This window comes from Trachymyrmex cornetzi, unplaced genomic scaffold, assembly GCF_001594075.2.
Source record: "Trachymyrmex cornetzi isolate Tcor2-1 unplaced genomic scaffold, Tcor1.1 scaffold293, whole genome shotgun sequence".
Taxonomy (NCBI): domain Eukaryota; kingdom Metazoa; phylum Arthropoda; class Insecta; order Hymenoptera; family Formicidae; genus Trachymyrmex; species Trachymyrmex cornetzi.
This window is the reverse complement of record NW_017297618.1, coordinates 286,978-304,919: the sequence shown is the minus strand read 5'-3', so window position 1 is coordinate 304,919 and position 17,942 is coordinate 286,978. Positions and strand designations below refer to the sequence as shown.

The window sequence follows — 17,942 nt, the reverse complement described above, 5'->3', positions numbered from 1 at the left end:
CATTATTACGTAATTTTGTAAAAACATTTAATAATAAATATATCAACAATTAATATCTCACGATCCAATTATTGTTACGTAAATAAATACGTAGAAATAAAATCAGATAGTAGACTAGGTATCCCAATCGTTCGCTTACAAATGTATATCTACGCATTTCTGTGAATCTCATTTTTTGACTACTACATTTTGCGAGCGTGGCGAACGAAAGCGACTCTCGTGCAATGACGAATTCCGCTACGATGGACCTAGAAGTTCTTCTTCTTCTCCTTACCCATCAGAATGTTGTCGTGGTAACTGATCTCTTGTCCAGCGACAGCGGGATGCAAGTAATGCGGTTCCACGTCGATCTTTTCCTTCACGTCCGAGTCCAGCACCAAAGAGTGATGTGGTCCGTGATGAAGATGTTGCTGTTGTTGCTGTTGATGTTGATGCTGATGCTCGTGCTGATGCTGATGATGATGCTCATGCTGGCCTTCCTTGTTTTCTTGAGTATACTTCTTAATCGTTTCTTTCAATTTTTCCAAGTCAACCTCTTCTTCATATTTAGAGAACAATTCCTTCATATGTGATTCGTCCAGCTTTTGCGATTCCTTCAATTTCTTGACGAGTTGATGGAACCGCTCATTGATTTGCGTTCCGTTAAATTCTCTTGTTGTATTCTTCGAGGCATTTAAGTTCGGATCCAGCAGTAAATCGGGCGTCTCGTGTGCCACATTTACATTCTTGTCCAAATTCTCCTCTGTTAGAGACTGCAGTAAGGTGTTATAGTCCGGCTTGATCTTCGAAGTCTCCATGCAGGAACTGCAGGAACAATTTGTGATGATCTGCACCTTCTTTTGCATAGTCACTGGATTATTTTGTTCGTCTTTGCAATCTAACATAACCTGAGAGTACAGAATAATTTTCAACAGTTAATTTTTGTGAATAATTATATTCAAATCTTTCATTAAGAAAATAAACTTTTTTTTAGTAAGGATGTAATATTCGAAAAATTACAAGAAACAAAAAGAAATGAAACAATGTTATAGATATAAACAAGATTAATGATAAAATATAATTTGTTGTGACTTTATCGATCAATTTCATCAAGTGCATAAAGGATATCAAGATAATGAAGATAAGCGCCAAATATTTTTTTAGTCAATGTGATAATTTTCCTCGCACATATGAGTAATTTACAAGAAAATGAGTAACATATTGCAAGAAAGAAACTATAATATAATCCTTATAAAGGCGCATTTCTTCTGCTAGATTCTTATTAACATTTGTATTTATATACTTTTTGGGTCGCTGATTATGAGTCCAAAGTCAAATTGTAGAAATTCAAAATAGTACAATCAGTATGGCAGATTAAAAAATGGAAAGATATTTGATGAATTTGTGTCATATTGAATTGTGCTTCTTTCATTTATTTTTTCCCTTTATAAGAATTATTATATAATATTAAAGAAAAGTAATTTTTTTAATGTTTTATCTATACATCATTTAATTGTTTCTAAGAAAAAACACTTTCAATATTTTTATACGTCCAAGATTTTTTAAATAAAAAACGATCATGTAAAAAATTCTTAATAAATTTATTAGAATCTGACCGAAACCGAAATTGGACAAACACCATATAATTTTCAGAGTCATTGAAAAATTTCAAAATATGTGAAATTTATGTACTATTTAAAAAATAAGGTTATATTAATATCTTATTATTCCTTAAATTATAAGGAATTTCAGGCACTAGACATGTGGCGATTTGATGAGTAAAAAAAGATAAAGAAGGAAGGGATAACGTCGGTGTGGTTTGCAGCAATCAGCTCGGATCAGCTGATGATAACATATAGCTTTTCAATATAATCGTCGACACGTTGCAATTTGTACAGTTTCGGGTTACTTACCGAAATTTTCTCTTAATTTTTGCCGAAACCGAAATCAAATTGAAACTTTGATTTTTTACCAAAACTGACCGAAACCGAAAACGAAATTTCAGTCAAACTCAATTAATTATATATTGCAAATTAAAGTGTGTTAAATACTTGTTTAAATTTACAGCTTTCTAAATTTATTAGTTTATATGTAGTTTATTGATAAACTCACAGTGTGCCAAACACTGTCGAGAGGTTGACAGGAATCGCAATAAGGTCTTATGAGATCTCCAGGTGCGGAGGGTTCACTGTGAGGGACCATATATGAGAAACAAGCACCGACGCAAACGTTATTGTCCAATTCCTGCGAAGAACACTGAGGCCATGTCACTACCTGTTTTATAGGCGTCGTCTTGCACCAACTGTGCTTATCAGGATACAACACGATATTGTGGACCTAACAAAAATTTAAGTTTTTTGTAAATTTAATTTAATATATGTATAAGAAAAAATATCGGATTGAATAATATTTATTCAAAATTATTCTTTTACAGAATTCTAAAGGAAGAACATCGTTTAATGAATGGATTACGTTAACGAACGGAGACGAACCTTGTGTTCACGATGAGCACTGAGCAGAGCAGAATGCATTATTAATAAAAGCATCATCGCGGAAAGCCGCCATATCGTCCCCATGATTCCTGAAACAATATAAAGAAATCGAATTGATATCCAAATTTTTCCACTTTGTATTGGATAATGCAAATAAAATAGTTAAGATAGTTAGAAGGAGAATGATTATAAGCCTCAATTCAATAAATGTGATTTTTTAGTTATTATATTAAATAAATTAAATAAACGTTACTCTATCAATATTAAAAAATGATCTAACCTAACTTCATAAAAAATCGTCACAACTTAAAAAGGATAGCTTTTAAAGATCGTGAAACGAAAATAACAAAATAACTTTTAATAAGGTTGAGAAAATATTCTTTCATCGATACTATTTGATTAGTCAATAATTTTCTGCCAAGTTAAAAAATAGTTTTTTTCTTTTTTGAAAACTTAATTTTTTCAAAAGTTATAATTGTGGATAGGTGACTAGTTAATAAATTAAATAAAAGTTAAATAAAACGTTAAAAATAATTAAATGACTTAATAATGTTTAATTCAATTTAGTTACCTTAAAACTTTTAATTCATTAATTTTTTCTTTATTAAGTTAAAGTTCTTTTTATCTTTCTAAATGCCAATATTATTTTCTAAAAAATTTTAAACATTAGAAAATTAATTTAGAAGCTCATGATCGCGACGCTCGTAGTGTCCAAAGATACGTTGGATCTGTATTTAGGGAATGCTATCAGTGCTATCGCGTTATACTTGTTTTATCTAATGTTATACTTGTTTTGTCTAATGAGTAATAAAGAGAAGAATAAGAACTTTTTATTTACATATAATTTTCAATGAGCGTGCAGCGCAAAGAAGAGTACAAAGTTAAACTTTTACAAAATTAAAACAATTACTAATGTAGAAATACAAACAATTAAATTTTTATTATACAAAAAATATCTTTCTTTATTCTTTTTATTTTATATAATTAACAAATACAATATTAAATTTATCTGATGGTCTGTATTGTAATTGTTTTGTTATTTAAGGTGACCTAATTTTAAGAAAAATTAGGATCTGATTTAATAAAATTAATGTTTTTAAAATAAACTTTTTATTTAACTTAAATTAATTTAATCTCAACGTAACTTTAACTGAGTTAGATTTTTCTTCATTCAATTTTTAGTTCAACTAATTAATTTTATAAGAAATTAACTTAATTTAGTTTTAAAAAAATATTATATAAATATATATAACTTTTAATCATCCTTATAACTAACCATTAATGGTTTACTTAAAAATAACAATTATTTTATTTCTATATACTTTTTTTTTAATTTGAATCTATATACAGCTGAGAAGGGCTAAGTAGAGTTCGAAAAAAATCGTAAAATAATGCCGCCGGTTATCGTAAAATAATAAAATGTTTTTGTTTATCAGTTATCTTGACATTTGCCCGTTTAATATAAAGATCTTGTAAAAAAATTTTTGTAATAGAACTTAGGCATAAATGTTGACGGAATGATGGCATCGATCTTTTATAATATATTTAATAATATATAATTTTAATAATACGAGTATGTACTTACTAATATATTTATAATATGTAGTTAATCAAAGTGATTATTTTGTATGTAATTCAATAGTTTATGAGAGGAAATAGGGTAATAATTATTTATGAGCACTAAGGAAGACTTTGTAAAAACGTTTGCAACAATGTATGTGTATATAGAAATAAAATAATTATTATTTTAAAGAGGTTATTCCACCCTGAAACTTTCAAAAAATCGAAATTTTTTTTCCTCAAATCGATATTTTATGGTCTTAAGAATATAAAATTTTTTATCCGAAAGTGAAATTCCCAATATTAACGAAGATACAGTTGATTACGTCGAGCGGTGCACAACAATGCTGTACCTCCACGCCGCTGTTAAACTGTTCCATTTATGAATAGTTCCGTCATTATTTGACGTTATAGTTACATATTTGTACAGTAGATGACATTGACACACAATTTTAATATAGATTATACCAGTTTCGGTTAAAAATCAGTGCATGTGCTTAAAATACGACGAAAAGGGATTGTTATTGAAACTTTAATTGCGTTTTTCTCAAAATGGTGTTTTAAAAAACAGAGAGGACATAAGAACTACTACAAAATTAATCCAAATGCTTTGAAATTTGGCTCAGTTATTGTCAATTGAATTATCTAAAGAAGTACCTGTGATTTTTGCGGCAATTTACATATTTTTTTTGTTATCCATATTTTTATGTCAAATTTTTACGATAAAATTAATCTTTTTTTTTCACGCGTGCACCATTTTCACATTTTTCAATATTTTTTAATTCTGCTAGGTTTCTCTAACAAATTTAACGCAGGTTTAAAATAATTTTTTGGCTACAGCGTATCTTGGACCTGTTCTGCTGTCCACCGCGGATGTCTTCACATGCAAGTCTCCAAAAAACGTGCTGTAGCGCCGCCATTTTATTTTTTAAAATTATACTTTTATACGTTTTGTACATTAAAATATGTACAAGTAACATATAGGCATAAAAAGATTTGTTGTATTATGTATAGTTTTTTAATAATCACCTCTTAAAGGTATGATTTTGAGGCCTTCAGGATGGAATAACCTCTTAATGTCAACCCATTAATGCTTGGTTATAGACCACGATATCATTTTATTGCATAGCAATTTTACAAGCGGATTTGTATATTAATCAACCCTGTTTAGTTGTATCATTTTCAAAGTAAGGGAGTGATATGATTTTTTTACAACTGAAGATATGAGAGAGAGAGAGAGAGAGAGAGAGAGAGAGAGAGAGAGGGGGGGAGAGAGAGATCCGCACAATCAAGATTGTGAAATTGTTTTCAGCGATGAAAATGGAGAGACAAAGGAAAAAAATCTGTGTCAATTTTGATCCCATCTATGAATTGAGACGAAAATTTTGCAGTTTGTAACGAGTGTGTTAGATAACTAGAAAATTATTTTCCCGAATAGATTATGGTAGTGTGCGATGCCATCTGAAATCGTGGAGATAGCGTGCTATTCAACTTGTGGGCTTTCGGGTTCAATGACTGACTGGAATTATATCAGTGAGAGATTTATCAGTACGATACTGCGTCTTGTTTATTTCTTTTTATTTACGCATTCGTAAAATTCATAAACTTCATATATCAATACTTATGTTTAACGTGTTGACAGCAAGGAACATACGTACGTAGATATTAAAGTCGTTGAGAAATGTTTAACTACTGGTTTCTCAAAGTAATTTTGAAGCATATAAGTATGACGGAAAGATAACATCCGGATAAATTACTTTCGCTACCGAGAAGTTAATTAAATGGCTCGCGTGCGACCTCCAAGTATCCGTAAAAAGACGCGTCGAAAGTTATGGTCGGCTCGTTTCAGCGCCATACGAAGGAACGGGTTTTCGTTATTGGATGATGACGCGACGCGTTTCATTCATAGATCGTTAAGGCTGATTCCCGATCTCAATGTGGCATGCTCGAATTTTAATTTTCCGAGATTTCAAAAGATAAAAAAGTTCATGTTTTCTCGCAGCTTGGCACATAGACGAGGGAATTCGTCGTGGATGCCTCATCATAAATAACGGCGAATTCAAAGTATCAATTATAGGAACATGTACTCCTTCCGATGATGTATTTTTTAAACTCAAGGGACATGTGGCGCGGCGCCTGAAAGATATATGATAGAAGAAAAAAAAAATATGTTCCCCATTTAAATACAACAAAATAAAAACAATGAAGATCAAAACTTTACAAATAATGTAAAGGAAAAGTTTAGATGTGAAGTAAGTTTATATACATATATCTTCTTTATATAGATCTTATTTTTTTGCGCCAATGAGCCTTCTGAAGTCGTTAAAATCTGTAACACAGTTGCTGATGCTGAGTCTGTAAAACCTACTTAATTTATAAAAAACACTAATTAATTTCAAATAATCAAAACACAACTACTATAAAAAATAAATGCTGAGTTTAATAAGGATAATCCAAATTTACAGATGTATGTAAAGAAAATCGGATTGTTTGACAAAGAGATTTATAATTAAATGAATCCACAATAAACCTATCGTTTGGAAGATAAAAAAAAGTTATATAAATAATAGTAATTGTATAAAACAGCAAGGAAAATTAAATGAAAATAACAATATAATAATAATCGAAACAAATACATACGTTTAAAAGTGTAAATTTTTATCTATTATCTAATATTAAAAGTTTTAAGCCTTAAATACACTTGTTATATAATAAATGTTTCGATTTATCAAGGGTAAAATCTTCTGCGAATCAATCATAACGACATTGATACGAATGTCAAACCAGGGAGACGCGGTTCCAATTACGCGGATCCCGTTGTTTTTTCGGTTGCACCGAAAAAAAGAAGCATCAAAGTCGAGAGATCCCGCGATGTTGCATAGGTACTCGTGCTGTCCCCCGAAGGATTCACGTCCTCATCGAGGACGAAACTTGCGAGCTGAATTCCTGACAACGGCAAGAATCTTGTCCTTCGCCGGACAATTGGTCGTCGGCATTTCCAGAGAGAGGATCGATTTTTCGTCTCCTGTCGTCTCTTGCCAACGATGCATTTCGATTTCGATCCTATCCCTCCGCCTCTCTTTATCCCTTCATTTTCTGCTCCATTCTCCTCCGTTTCCTTTTCCTCCTATTCCATGACTTCCACTATACCCATCCAGTCCTATGAACGCGTTCGATTCACAAGAAGGATCTTTTTCTTCGTTCCGCAACGCACACACACAACCCTTCGTCCTCCTTTATTCTCACGTAGAATCTCTTCGATCTTCCGTTTTTTTATTTTAAGTTCTAAGAACTACAGTGCAGTCAGGACTGCAGGCCGATTTCGTAAATTTGAAAGAAGCTGGCTGATTGAAATGTTAGAAATAATTGAAAAGAAAGTGCGCAAAGTAGAAAATAGCGTAAGTTTTTCAATAAGTTTTCATAGTTAACGATGTAAAATTGTTCTTAAACGAAACAATTGATTTCTTTATTTTTCTCGATATATAATACCATTTATCATATCACAAGAATAAATCTTATTCTTGCTCAGGGCTTTGATTACAGGATGCAACTTGAGAAATCCGAAGAAACGTATCACATTTCAAAAATTAGTCCTCTTGAGTAATTCTTGTTGAATCACCCTGTACGCTTCGAAACCGCAGAAGTGTGGGGCAACACGGCGCGGTGCGACCGCCCGTCTCATTTCTACGAGCGGAGATTTGAATGACCGAATAGGATGCAGCAGGGACGTACTCGACTAAAACAATAACTACCAATGATCAATGGATCTTTAAAATGCAATGTCTTCAAAAATACTGAATTGTTACTTGTAGATTTATAAGCAAACTACATTTTAGACATAAATTCATATATACAATTAAAAAAAATATATATATACATATATGACATATGGTAAATCGATAGATGCACCAAAATAAAATCAGCTTCTTTACATCGCACGTCGCTGGTAAAATCAAATTTTATGTTATTCTGTGTAAAATATATTTAACTTTTTATTATAATTAGATTATTCTTAACGCTTCACAGTATCGATTAATATATTTCCCAAACAGTTGCAGTTAACAATATTAATTGTAACCAAATAATTCAATGTTCCTTTATATTTATCTACTTAAATCTATTGTTTCTAAGAAATTTTTATGATTTTAATTATATAGATTATTATATTTTATCAATGTTGATTTATAACTCGAAAGTAATCTTCCATATATCTTTTCCTTCCTTGCATGCTTTCCGCATTTATATATTACAATGCTCTGCGTTATATTGTTATTGTTTTAAAATACGAATATATGCTTAAGTTCTACATATATTCCGCAATGTAGAATGACTACGGCCCTGGAATGGCCACAGCCAGAAGTCCAAAGCTCTTTGTTGCTGCGCCACCTTCTCTTCTCGCCTCTGGGTCCGTGTCGGTGGCACGGAGGACCTCCGGCCCACCTCCTTCTTCGCCTCCATCTCGGTCCCGTGCCTTCGATTTGCTCGTGTCCTCGAGATACCAAGAGAGGATGAAGAGAGCAAGAGGAAGAGAGAGAGAAAGAAAAAGCGAAAGGGAGAGAGAGAGGAGAGAGAGAGAGGAGAGTGAGAAAGATACGCGGCGGGAAGGAGCGGAAAGGCAGTAGAATAGAAGCGAAGAAAGAAGGATGAAGCGAGAGAAAGGGTCTTGCGTCCAGCCGCGAGATTAATTTGATTTTCAAGCAAATTTGACGCGCCCTCGAGCCTAGGCGGTGCCAGTACAAAGAGTGCCGCGCCTGTCCGCTCATGTGTGTGCCTCATCGAAATGTCCGACGATTTTCCATCGATCCTCTTGATCGTTCATTCTTCTTCATCTATCCTCCGTCGACAGCGCAATGGTCGACGAAATGGCGCGTTCGTTATAAAAGCGCAATGAGTATCACACGAGTTTTAGCTTTAAATATTAAATCGTAAGAAACTGAAACGTCAAGACAGAGCGATATTTAGCTATACGTATCGATAATGTCAACGACAAAGAAGTCAACAAGATTTTTTCATTTTCATGTACGTTTTATAATGACAGAAGATTTTAAAGAAGAGTAAAAGTAAATATTGCTAACATTTGTTTTTTCTCCTGTTTTAATAATAACGTGGAAAGTAAAATAATCCTTGGCTGCGTTCAGCAGAGAAAGCAGCTTTGCAACTGTTGTAAAATTCTTCAATATGATTGGTCTTGCCCTTAGTTCCTCATTGGATCTCAATGTATAAACCAATCTTATTCAAGAATTTTACAACAGTTGCAAAGCTGCTTTTTCTGCTGAACGCAGCCCTTAATAAACGCCTTTTCGATATGGCATATCTTTTTCAATACTTCTTGTACTGTTTGTAACTTTCTTATTATCTACTAAAGATATTTGATACCGTTACGTTCCTTCCCCAAGTAGATGTCGTCATTAGGTCTGTTCGCGTTGCATGAAATCCCCAAATATTTTTGCACTAATTAGATAGATATATATCTGGCTTCGAAAAGAGAGAAAGCGAAGATGCCGAGTGCAAAAAGTGCGAGCAACGTGAACAGACCTATTATAATGACGGATTAAGGTCCTTTATCGTTATTAGATTAAATAATAATGTAAAAGAAACGTAATGTTTGTGACGATCTATTATGGTCATAAACATATCATCATTTAATCGTCATTCTTAAATCGTATTTTATAAATAAATAATAAATAAAAAATTATTAATAATTTATACTACCTTAGTTAAGCATTAATTGTAAGTAAACAAATATATGTATACTTATTTAAGCCGTTTTTGGTTTATTTTATATCAATTTACTCAAAATCTTGACGTGCTATGCAAATTCTGTTAACAGCATCGAGTTAAACGCGAAAAAATTTTTGGAATATGTACTATGATACTTTAAAAAAAATTTTAATGTTAAATAGTATTATTTATAAAAAAAATAATTTGTATTTTAATTTACATTACGTACTGTATAAGATTATATACTTCTTATCATAATTATGCTATAATTTTAAAGTTATAAATATATCACGTCATTGATTTGTGACTTAAGGTTTCATTTTTATCTCCTTTTTTTATGTAATTTTGCTAATAAAGACTCACAAGAAATGTTATTGACGATATCTTTGAGTAATATCCAGTGTTTCAATTTAAAAAAAAAATATTTTACGTTATGTTCAATTTTATAAAAGTTATATGCAATCGAAGTAGGTTGAGTATACTATGTACGCTAATGTGTTGTTCGTAGTCAAACGTTTCGAGATTAAGAAGAAATAGGTACAATATTTTCATAAAATTGCAAGCTATATTTCCTTATTAGAGAAAAAGTGTCATGCTGATAATTTATTGCATGTCCAGCGATCTTTCTCATTAGTACTAGCAGAGATTTATATCCTACAATTATTTTTAAACAGAGTTTAGGCTGTAGTTTTTCAATTTTATTATAAAAAATACGGAACTCTTTTTTATTTTTATAAGGAACTGTAGAACTATGAAAAATGCTACTGGAACTATCAGTGGCGTAGCCAGGGGGGGGGGGACTGTGAGGTCTGCAGCCCCTCCCCCCAAATTCTAAATAATTTCAATAATTTCATAAGAATGTGTAAAAAATTGTTGAGCCGTAAATATCAATTTGTTTTGAGAGAGGAAATTAAATCCTGTTGGGATAGTTCTCATATTTAATTTAGTTAGCAAAAATATCGTTTATTATGTATTAAAAATATATTTGTTAATATATATTTTTTCCTTTGTATTTGGTACGTAAACAATAATTCGATAAATTACACGAAAGAAAAATGTTGCTGTTAGTACAAACGCAAAAAGTGGCATTGGGAAAACGGCAGCACTTCAACTCGCGAAATCTCAGCCGGATATTAATATTTATTATTCAAATTTTTATACAATTATCTTTCATATTCTGCGACTTGTAGAGTTATTCCGAAATTTTCGAAGCATTTTATAACAAAATGGCGGATTTTTAATAATATTTTGTCGAGTTTAATTCTTTTTCAAACGTTAAAGTTGTATTACGAATTTTCGAATCAAAAATTTTCATTAATGCTACATTGTAGGTGAATATTTGAAGAAGCTTTCTGGAAAATTTTAGATCTTTAAATGTAATAGTAAATAATTATGGCAATTTATATGCAGCGTCAGCGGAACGTCTGACGCGACATTACAACGACATGTATATAAATTATCATAACTTTTTTGCTATTGAACTTATTTTGTTTTAAACGAAACTTTTTTTGTTTATGCTTACCAAATGTGTCACTAATATAAAAAAGAACATTTAAAAAAATTGATTTCTAGCCCCTCCCGAAACATTTTTCTCGCTACGCCACTGTTATATATTATTTTTTTATAATTATGTATTAATAGAATGTCGTGCTAACTTCACGGATACTCAAAAGTGGGATCTATGAAGTTAGTACTATATTCAATTAACATAAGAAATCATAATTCTACTGTTGCTTATAAAAATAAAAAAGTATTGCGCAATTTTTATATTAAAAAACCAAAATTGAAAATATGGCGTATTAAATTCGAATCTATCATGATACTTCCCCTTTAAAGTACTTACAAAAATGGTTGAGTTTTCTACTTATATTCACTAGGGCTTTTTTACTCAATATAGTATGTACTCTATCATTTAAATGCTGAAGGGTTTTCTTTAACACCCTGTATATACTCTGCATTTCGCGTTACAGAGAAGGGGAAAGAAGAAATTCATTTATCAGCGAAAAGTATTCTGCGATCGTGAGCTCTCGCACGTCAAACAAAAGTATAGGATAAATTTCTATACGATCAATTCCCTCTCCTCGCAATTCAACTACCTTCACCAGCATTCTCTCATCGATAAGAGACATAGATCGCGCGTATATAATCACGGGCTCGCGCGATTACTCACGTAATCACAACGCGCTGTTTTTCTTGTAATGAAATCGTTCAGTGGAAGAAAATAATAGTATTCTCGTCTCTTCTGGTGCCAAAGCTATATACGCACTAGTCAACCTACGATCTGTGTATAATACTCTGTCGGGACAGAGGGATCTGATCGTCTCTCCTGAAGTTCAATCTCCCGAACTTAATGATCCGGTGCATGGTCGAGCGATCCGGAGATGACGGCGAGTGATATATCTATAATTAGGTGTCTCGGGCTTTAATCTCCCATTGGTTTTAATGAAAATCTCCACCCCCCGTTTTGACATACCCTAATTTCACATTTCGTTGGGACGCTGGCATGGTCCGACCATCTTTTTCTCTTTTCTTGTATCTTTTTCTCCTTTTTTACTCTTTAAAATATTGAAGTACCGTGGGCGAACTAATAGATGGCCCGAGGGTACTGGATGAGCTTGAAGAATAGAGAAAAGGAGTAAGGAAATAAAAGAGAAGTCGGTTGCGCGAGGGTGCGGATAGCGCGAGAATATCCGGAGAAAGGAAAGAGAAGGCGAGGAGGGCCCGCAGGGTACGAGAAGGAGAACCAAGAACGGGTGAATACGAGGGAGACGGACGGCGCCGAAAAAAGGAGTTTGCCAACAGCGCTGGGGGATGCCCCGAAAACACGCTGAACGTGTGGCGCCATTTCGGCTCTTTTTTTCTCTATCTTCTCCGTCGTCGCTGATCCCTCCGCGGTTCCTCGTGCTTTTGTTTCTTCGCCCATACTAATTCTTCGCGGGCTGCACGGCGTGCCCGGAACGCGTGTAGGGAACGAACTGAAGTCCGTGAGAAGGGGCCGAAGGATGGGGACGAACCAGGCGGAAGAGGACTTACACGAGCTTTGCCTCATTCGTGATAAAGTAGCTCGTATTTAAAATAAGTCGATTTTTCTTTTGTTTCGCTTCTCTTTCACAAAAAAATTGCATACAAATCTTTCCTACGGAAAGTATTTGAAGAAAATAGCTTGATCCAACTAATGACATTGAAACAATTTTCTTTTCTATATCGAATTCTGTATGTGTTTCCGAAAGATACGTTTGCTCTAAAGTCCACTGTGCGAACTTGTTCTTATTTCGCATGGAGATCTAAGTTTACGTTGAATTGTGGAAAGAGGAAATGAAGGTGGAAGTGATACAGGCACGAAGTGGACCTACGTACGCACAGCACACGCGACTCGTGTGCGCGATACTGTAGGGGCCCCCTCGGCATGGTGCGGTGGCCCCCGTGAGCGCGGACCACATACCTGCAAGCGAATGCTCTTAAAAGGGAGGGCAGAGCCAAAGAACAGGTCGTTAAAATGTAATGACATTGTTGTTTTTAATGTTCGCCTCTTTAAAACGGTCCCTTTCGTCTTCCTCGAGCCTGCCAGCTACTTCTGGCGCTACCAGCCGTCCCCCCTCTCGACCCGTTTGCCCGACCAAAACCCCTTTAGCACTCTTCCTCCTTTCCTTGTTTACGTGAAAGACAAAGAGGAACTAATTGCGAATTAGCCATCCTTTTTCTATTGTATTGTTGCTCAGAAGTATCCCGTTATACACTTCATTAATTTTTCTGCGAAAGCATTTTTAAGTTTCTCACGTTCAAAAGAATATTATAGAATGTAAAATAATTCACAAGTAATCCTTCAACGAAGCTTTATCTTAAAAATAAAAATATCTGAGTTTTGCAATATTACATATTATATTATATAATAACATAATACCAATTGTGATAAAGATGATATCTAATTAAAATAATTGTGATAACATTTTTAAAGAGAGAAGACAAAATATTTGCTAAAATCTTGTAAGAAATTAAGAACTCCTGAATTGAAGAGATTAAAGAATCTTTTAACACGACTTTAAAATAAAGAAGTGAAATTGAAATGTAAATACAATTGTGTTTACATTTCAATTTTACTTCTTTATTTTAAAGTCGTGTTAAAAAAGTCTTTCAATATTTACTAATTTTCAATATTTACTTCATTTAAATGAAGTAAATATTGAAAATTAGTGGAAGCTAGAGATTCTCTACAATATATAAATACAGTATTAACTATATGTATCATTTTCTATAATTGAAGCCGTGAAACGTGAAACCTCTATAGAATAGTATAGAGAAGGTGAATAATGTAATATCGGTGAGTTACTCTATTCTGCTGAATATTAATTTCTACCGTTACTCTAATTTCTTTATAAAAACTCGCGAGTATGTAAATATATATCATGGATGTGTGTGTGTGTGTGTGTGTGTGTGTGTGTGTGTGTGTGTGTGTGTGTGTGCCATATTTATTATTAATTGATCAATTATCATTTTGCATTATAAAGAAAAAATGATCAAAGAAATAATGTTTTCAGAAATAGACAGAGACTTAAATTTAAGGTAAAATTGCAGAAATGTCACCGAATTCCGATTAAATTCTATAAAAATCCCAGGTTTTCGAGGATAAAAAAGGATATTCTCTGAAAATACCAAGTTTTTCCAAGTTTTTCCAGATAATAAACATCCTAAAGTAAAACAAAAGGAAAATATGAAAAAGAGAAACAGATAAAGGGGATGATAAGACAATATACCTAAAAGTTGTTAAGTAATTTCATCAAGGTATCCTAGGAATTAAGCAATAAGAACTATATTGTAAGTACTTAAATGTATAACTTGCTAGCATGTTTGTTATTTAAAGATAGAATAAAATGATTATTGTATCTGACTCTTCGTCTCTCGTCAATTGCTCAAAAATTATTTCTCATATTTAAACACGTATAATTGGAAGAGATTATCTTATAATCTTCAAATTGTATGTATTTAAGTAACAAATGGACTTTGTTATTTCACTCCCAGAACGTCTTGATATCTTACTTAACAATTGTTTGTCGTTAAATGTAATAAATTTGTTATCTTTAATAACAATTTTTCTCACGTTCAAAATATTTTCCCAAGATAATCGATACACTCAACTCCGCTCTTGTTGTTAGCCAAAAAACAACTAAAACTTAACATTCTCCATAAAAATTTTACATTTTCTATTAAAAGATTTAATCATAGTTTCAGCAAAGGTCTTTATTTAATACTAAAAATGAAAATATTCAAAAGAGAGTATATTTTCAAGTATTTTATTTGTGAGAGACATTACAACGCTCGATAATCGACGATGCCGATTCGGAATCCCGAAACGTTAATATTCTCACCTTGTCAAACCTATAAGACCGACCAATTAAGTCGGACGGTAGCTGTGAGCTGTGGACCAATCGTGGACAGTCTCCGTTAGAAAGGAACCGATTATGGGTTCGCTACCGCGCAACAGTTTAGCTTGGAACTTAACTGTTGCGTCTAAGAAGAGCTATCATTAAGTCCGGAATAGGGGTCCGGGCATTAGGATTAGTGGCCGAAACGTTTTGGATAGGCTTCTGTATCGCTCGAGTTCATCCCCGGGCCTCTCGCCTACGAAGGAGAAGGACCGCGATCATCGTAATTCGATCAGCTGGTGTTGGGTTCCTCGTTCGTCGAAGCGGAGGTACCAGAGATATTGTATTTGCATTCTCGCAATACACATCAGCGAATACACATCACGAAGAAGAAAGCGCAAACGGAGGATTTTAAGCCAGACCGTACTCGGTCCTCGTATCTAGAGATCCTTTCCCCTAAATTAGTACTGTCTAAGACTTGTAATTGTGGACATAATTGGCAAATATCGATGTTCATATGATTGCATTCCTTCTTCTTAATGAAGATAAAAAAGGAAAGCGATACGCACGAATGCCGTCACACTTCAAGTCAAGCCCAGAATTACAAATCTTGTGCTGCATTAGGGGGTTGTGCTCTCTCTCTATCAGCGGTACTCTACCCTTATTTTTTATAGAATGAGCTGCAATAGCTTTGATAGCGCGTTGACAAACCTCAATTGCAGTCAAATGCAGACAACACTGCTCGAGGTCGTTAACAATAGAACCGAGCGATGGGAATCTCTGAAGTTTTCACTATCTTTCATCAATATACGCAGAATTCCGAAGCGATGAGAGTGCGTCTATCGTCGCGTGTGCGCGTATAGGCGTCGACGCGAGAACATTCGCGTATATATGCATACGCACGCGGAATATACATATACATTCATGCACACACATATGCACACGTACATACGTACATATGTGCAGAGATACGCGAGAACGAATGCGCTTCAAATTTCGCAAGAGACAGACGAGTTCTCGCTGAACACGGACTCGCTTTCTGAGAGTTAGCGATTTCCGGAGCAGCTGGAGATCAAGTCCGAGTCGTAGCAGCCGATGAGAGAAGTCTATTTCGAAATACATAATGCGAGTTAAGGCTCGTTCGCGGAGGTTCACTTCGCGATTTGATCTCGGGTGTGCCAGAGAACCCATCAACCCAGGAAGCCTTGGCTTTCCCTTAGAGGGACTGTCACTCACCTCGGCGTACACGTCACCTTCGTTGTCGCTGTTTCGCCCGCGAACTGCGCACCAACACGTCGCCGGCCTCCTCGCGTGAGCACGCAGAGCAACAGGTATTCTAGTCGCCGCTTGGGCGACTAAGAATCTCGCGTCTCCCGCGAGCTGACGGAGAGAAAAGGAGATAAATCGCAACCTCCGGACTCTCTGTCTGGTGAGTGCGCGGAACCGTTCGAGGGGAATGCGTACGAGACCTTTTCGAGTACTTGATGATTTTCGATACTATAAAGCTGAGAGAGCCGAACCGAGCTAAGCTGAACACGAAACTGTGCTGCCGATCTCTCGTGTTCCGTTCTCCTCCTCCTCCCGCCTTGCCCGCCGCCTCCTTCTCTTCTTCTTCCTCCACCTCCACCACACTGGGTTCTCTCCTTCAGCTCCTCCTTCTACTCGCGGTACGCGTTCGGTTCCCGTTCCGCGCCGCGTTCCCGTTCCGTTCTCCCTCTTCGTCGATCTCGCACCTCTGCATCGGCGTTCTCCACAGGTGCGACAAAGCGAAGAGAAAGGACGACGGGGCCAACGATACGAGGAGGGGAAGAGAGATCAACTGTGAGCAAGGGAAAGAGATCTCCCCAGCTACCACCTCTCTACAAAACGCGTCGCGCGTACTGTAAAAAGCATATCGCCCGAGGCGTTACATCGCGAACCAGTAAAACTTGTCGTACGCCGACATCGCGCGCTCATCGATCGTAGCCGAGAGAGACCGAGCTGCGAACGCGATTGCCGGTCTCAGGGCGATGCGCGGCGCGAAGGTGACGAAGAGGAGGATTCAGGGATGGCGAGCCGGACGCCGCGACGCGCGCCTCCGCCGACGTTAACGAGATCACTAGGGCTGCCGCTGATCCGCAAGAATTCGGAGCCGGTCAACTGGAAGCTGCCTCCCTCCCCTTCCCTAGGTCTCTCTCATCATCTTAGCCCCCGCTTCCCCCGATAGTCATCTATGGCTTCTCGAAGCTTATTACATATTTGCACTATACTTGTTTAAATTTACAAATGTTACATCTTGCCAAATACGCCTAAGGAGCCTATAAATGTATCCACTTCAAACTAAATCGTTAGAAATTAACCCTTAATTCACACGATTGGATCATTCGTGTTCCACGTATGTCTTTTCTTTGAAATACTATAGAAGCAGCTGGCTAAATAACAGTCTCTTTCCTTTCTTTTTTTAAATGCATACCTTTACAAATACATTTTAAAGATGTTAACCCTAATCGGTATTCGCAGGTCCAGTGGATCAAGACATTTTCTGTAACTACAAAAATCATGAAAAATTGTTTATAATAAATGTTTTCCACAAACTTATATAATCATATTCTCCAGATACCGACCTAAAAAAAGGAATCGTTCAGTTAACTTTAATCTAAACATTAATTTAAAGTACACCGGATCTGCGAATATCAGTTAAGGAAATTTCGAAGCGAATATGTTTGACCAATTAGGGTTCAAGTATATATAAGAATTACTTAATAATTTTTGTATACTTGTAAAAGCGATGAAAATTAATCCGGAACGCGAACAACTATCATGTATAAAATAAAAGATCGAAAAATCATCG

The 17,942-nt window shown here is 35.0% G+C and overlaps 1 protein-coding gene across 1 annotated transcript; it reads right to left on the bottom strand.

Annotated features, from left to right (window-relative positions):
* Positions 1-13: 13 nt before the first annotated feature.
* On the bottom strand, positions 14-17,512 carry LOC108762313 (cyclin-dependent kinase 8). Its single transcript, XM_018509257.1, has 4 exons — positions 16,349-17,512; positions 2,472-2,560; positions 2,092-2,316; positions 14-887 (listed from the first exon to the last, which is right to left on the bottom strand). Exons 2-4 carry the CDS (start codon positions 2,553-2,555, stop codon positions 249-251), a joined length of 948 nt encoding a protein of 315 aa, XP_018364759.1. The 5' UTR covers positions 2,556-2,560; positions 16,349-17,512; the 3' UTR covers positions 14-248.
* Between the last annotated feature and the right edge of the window lie 430 nt (positions 17,513-17,942).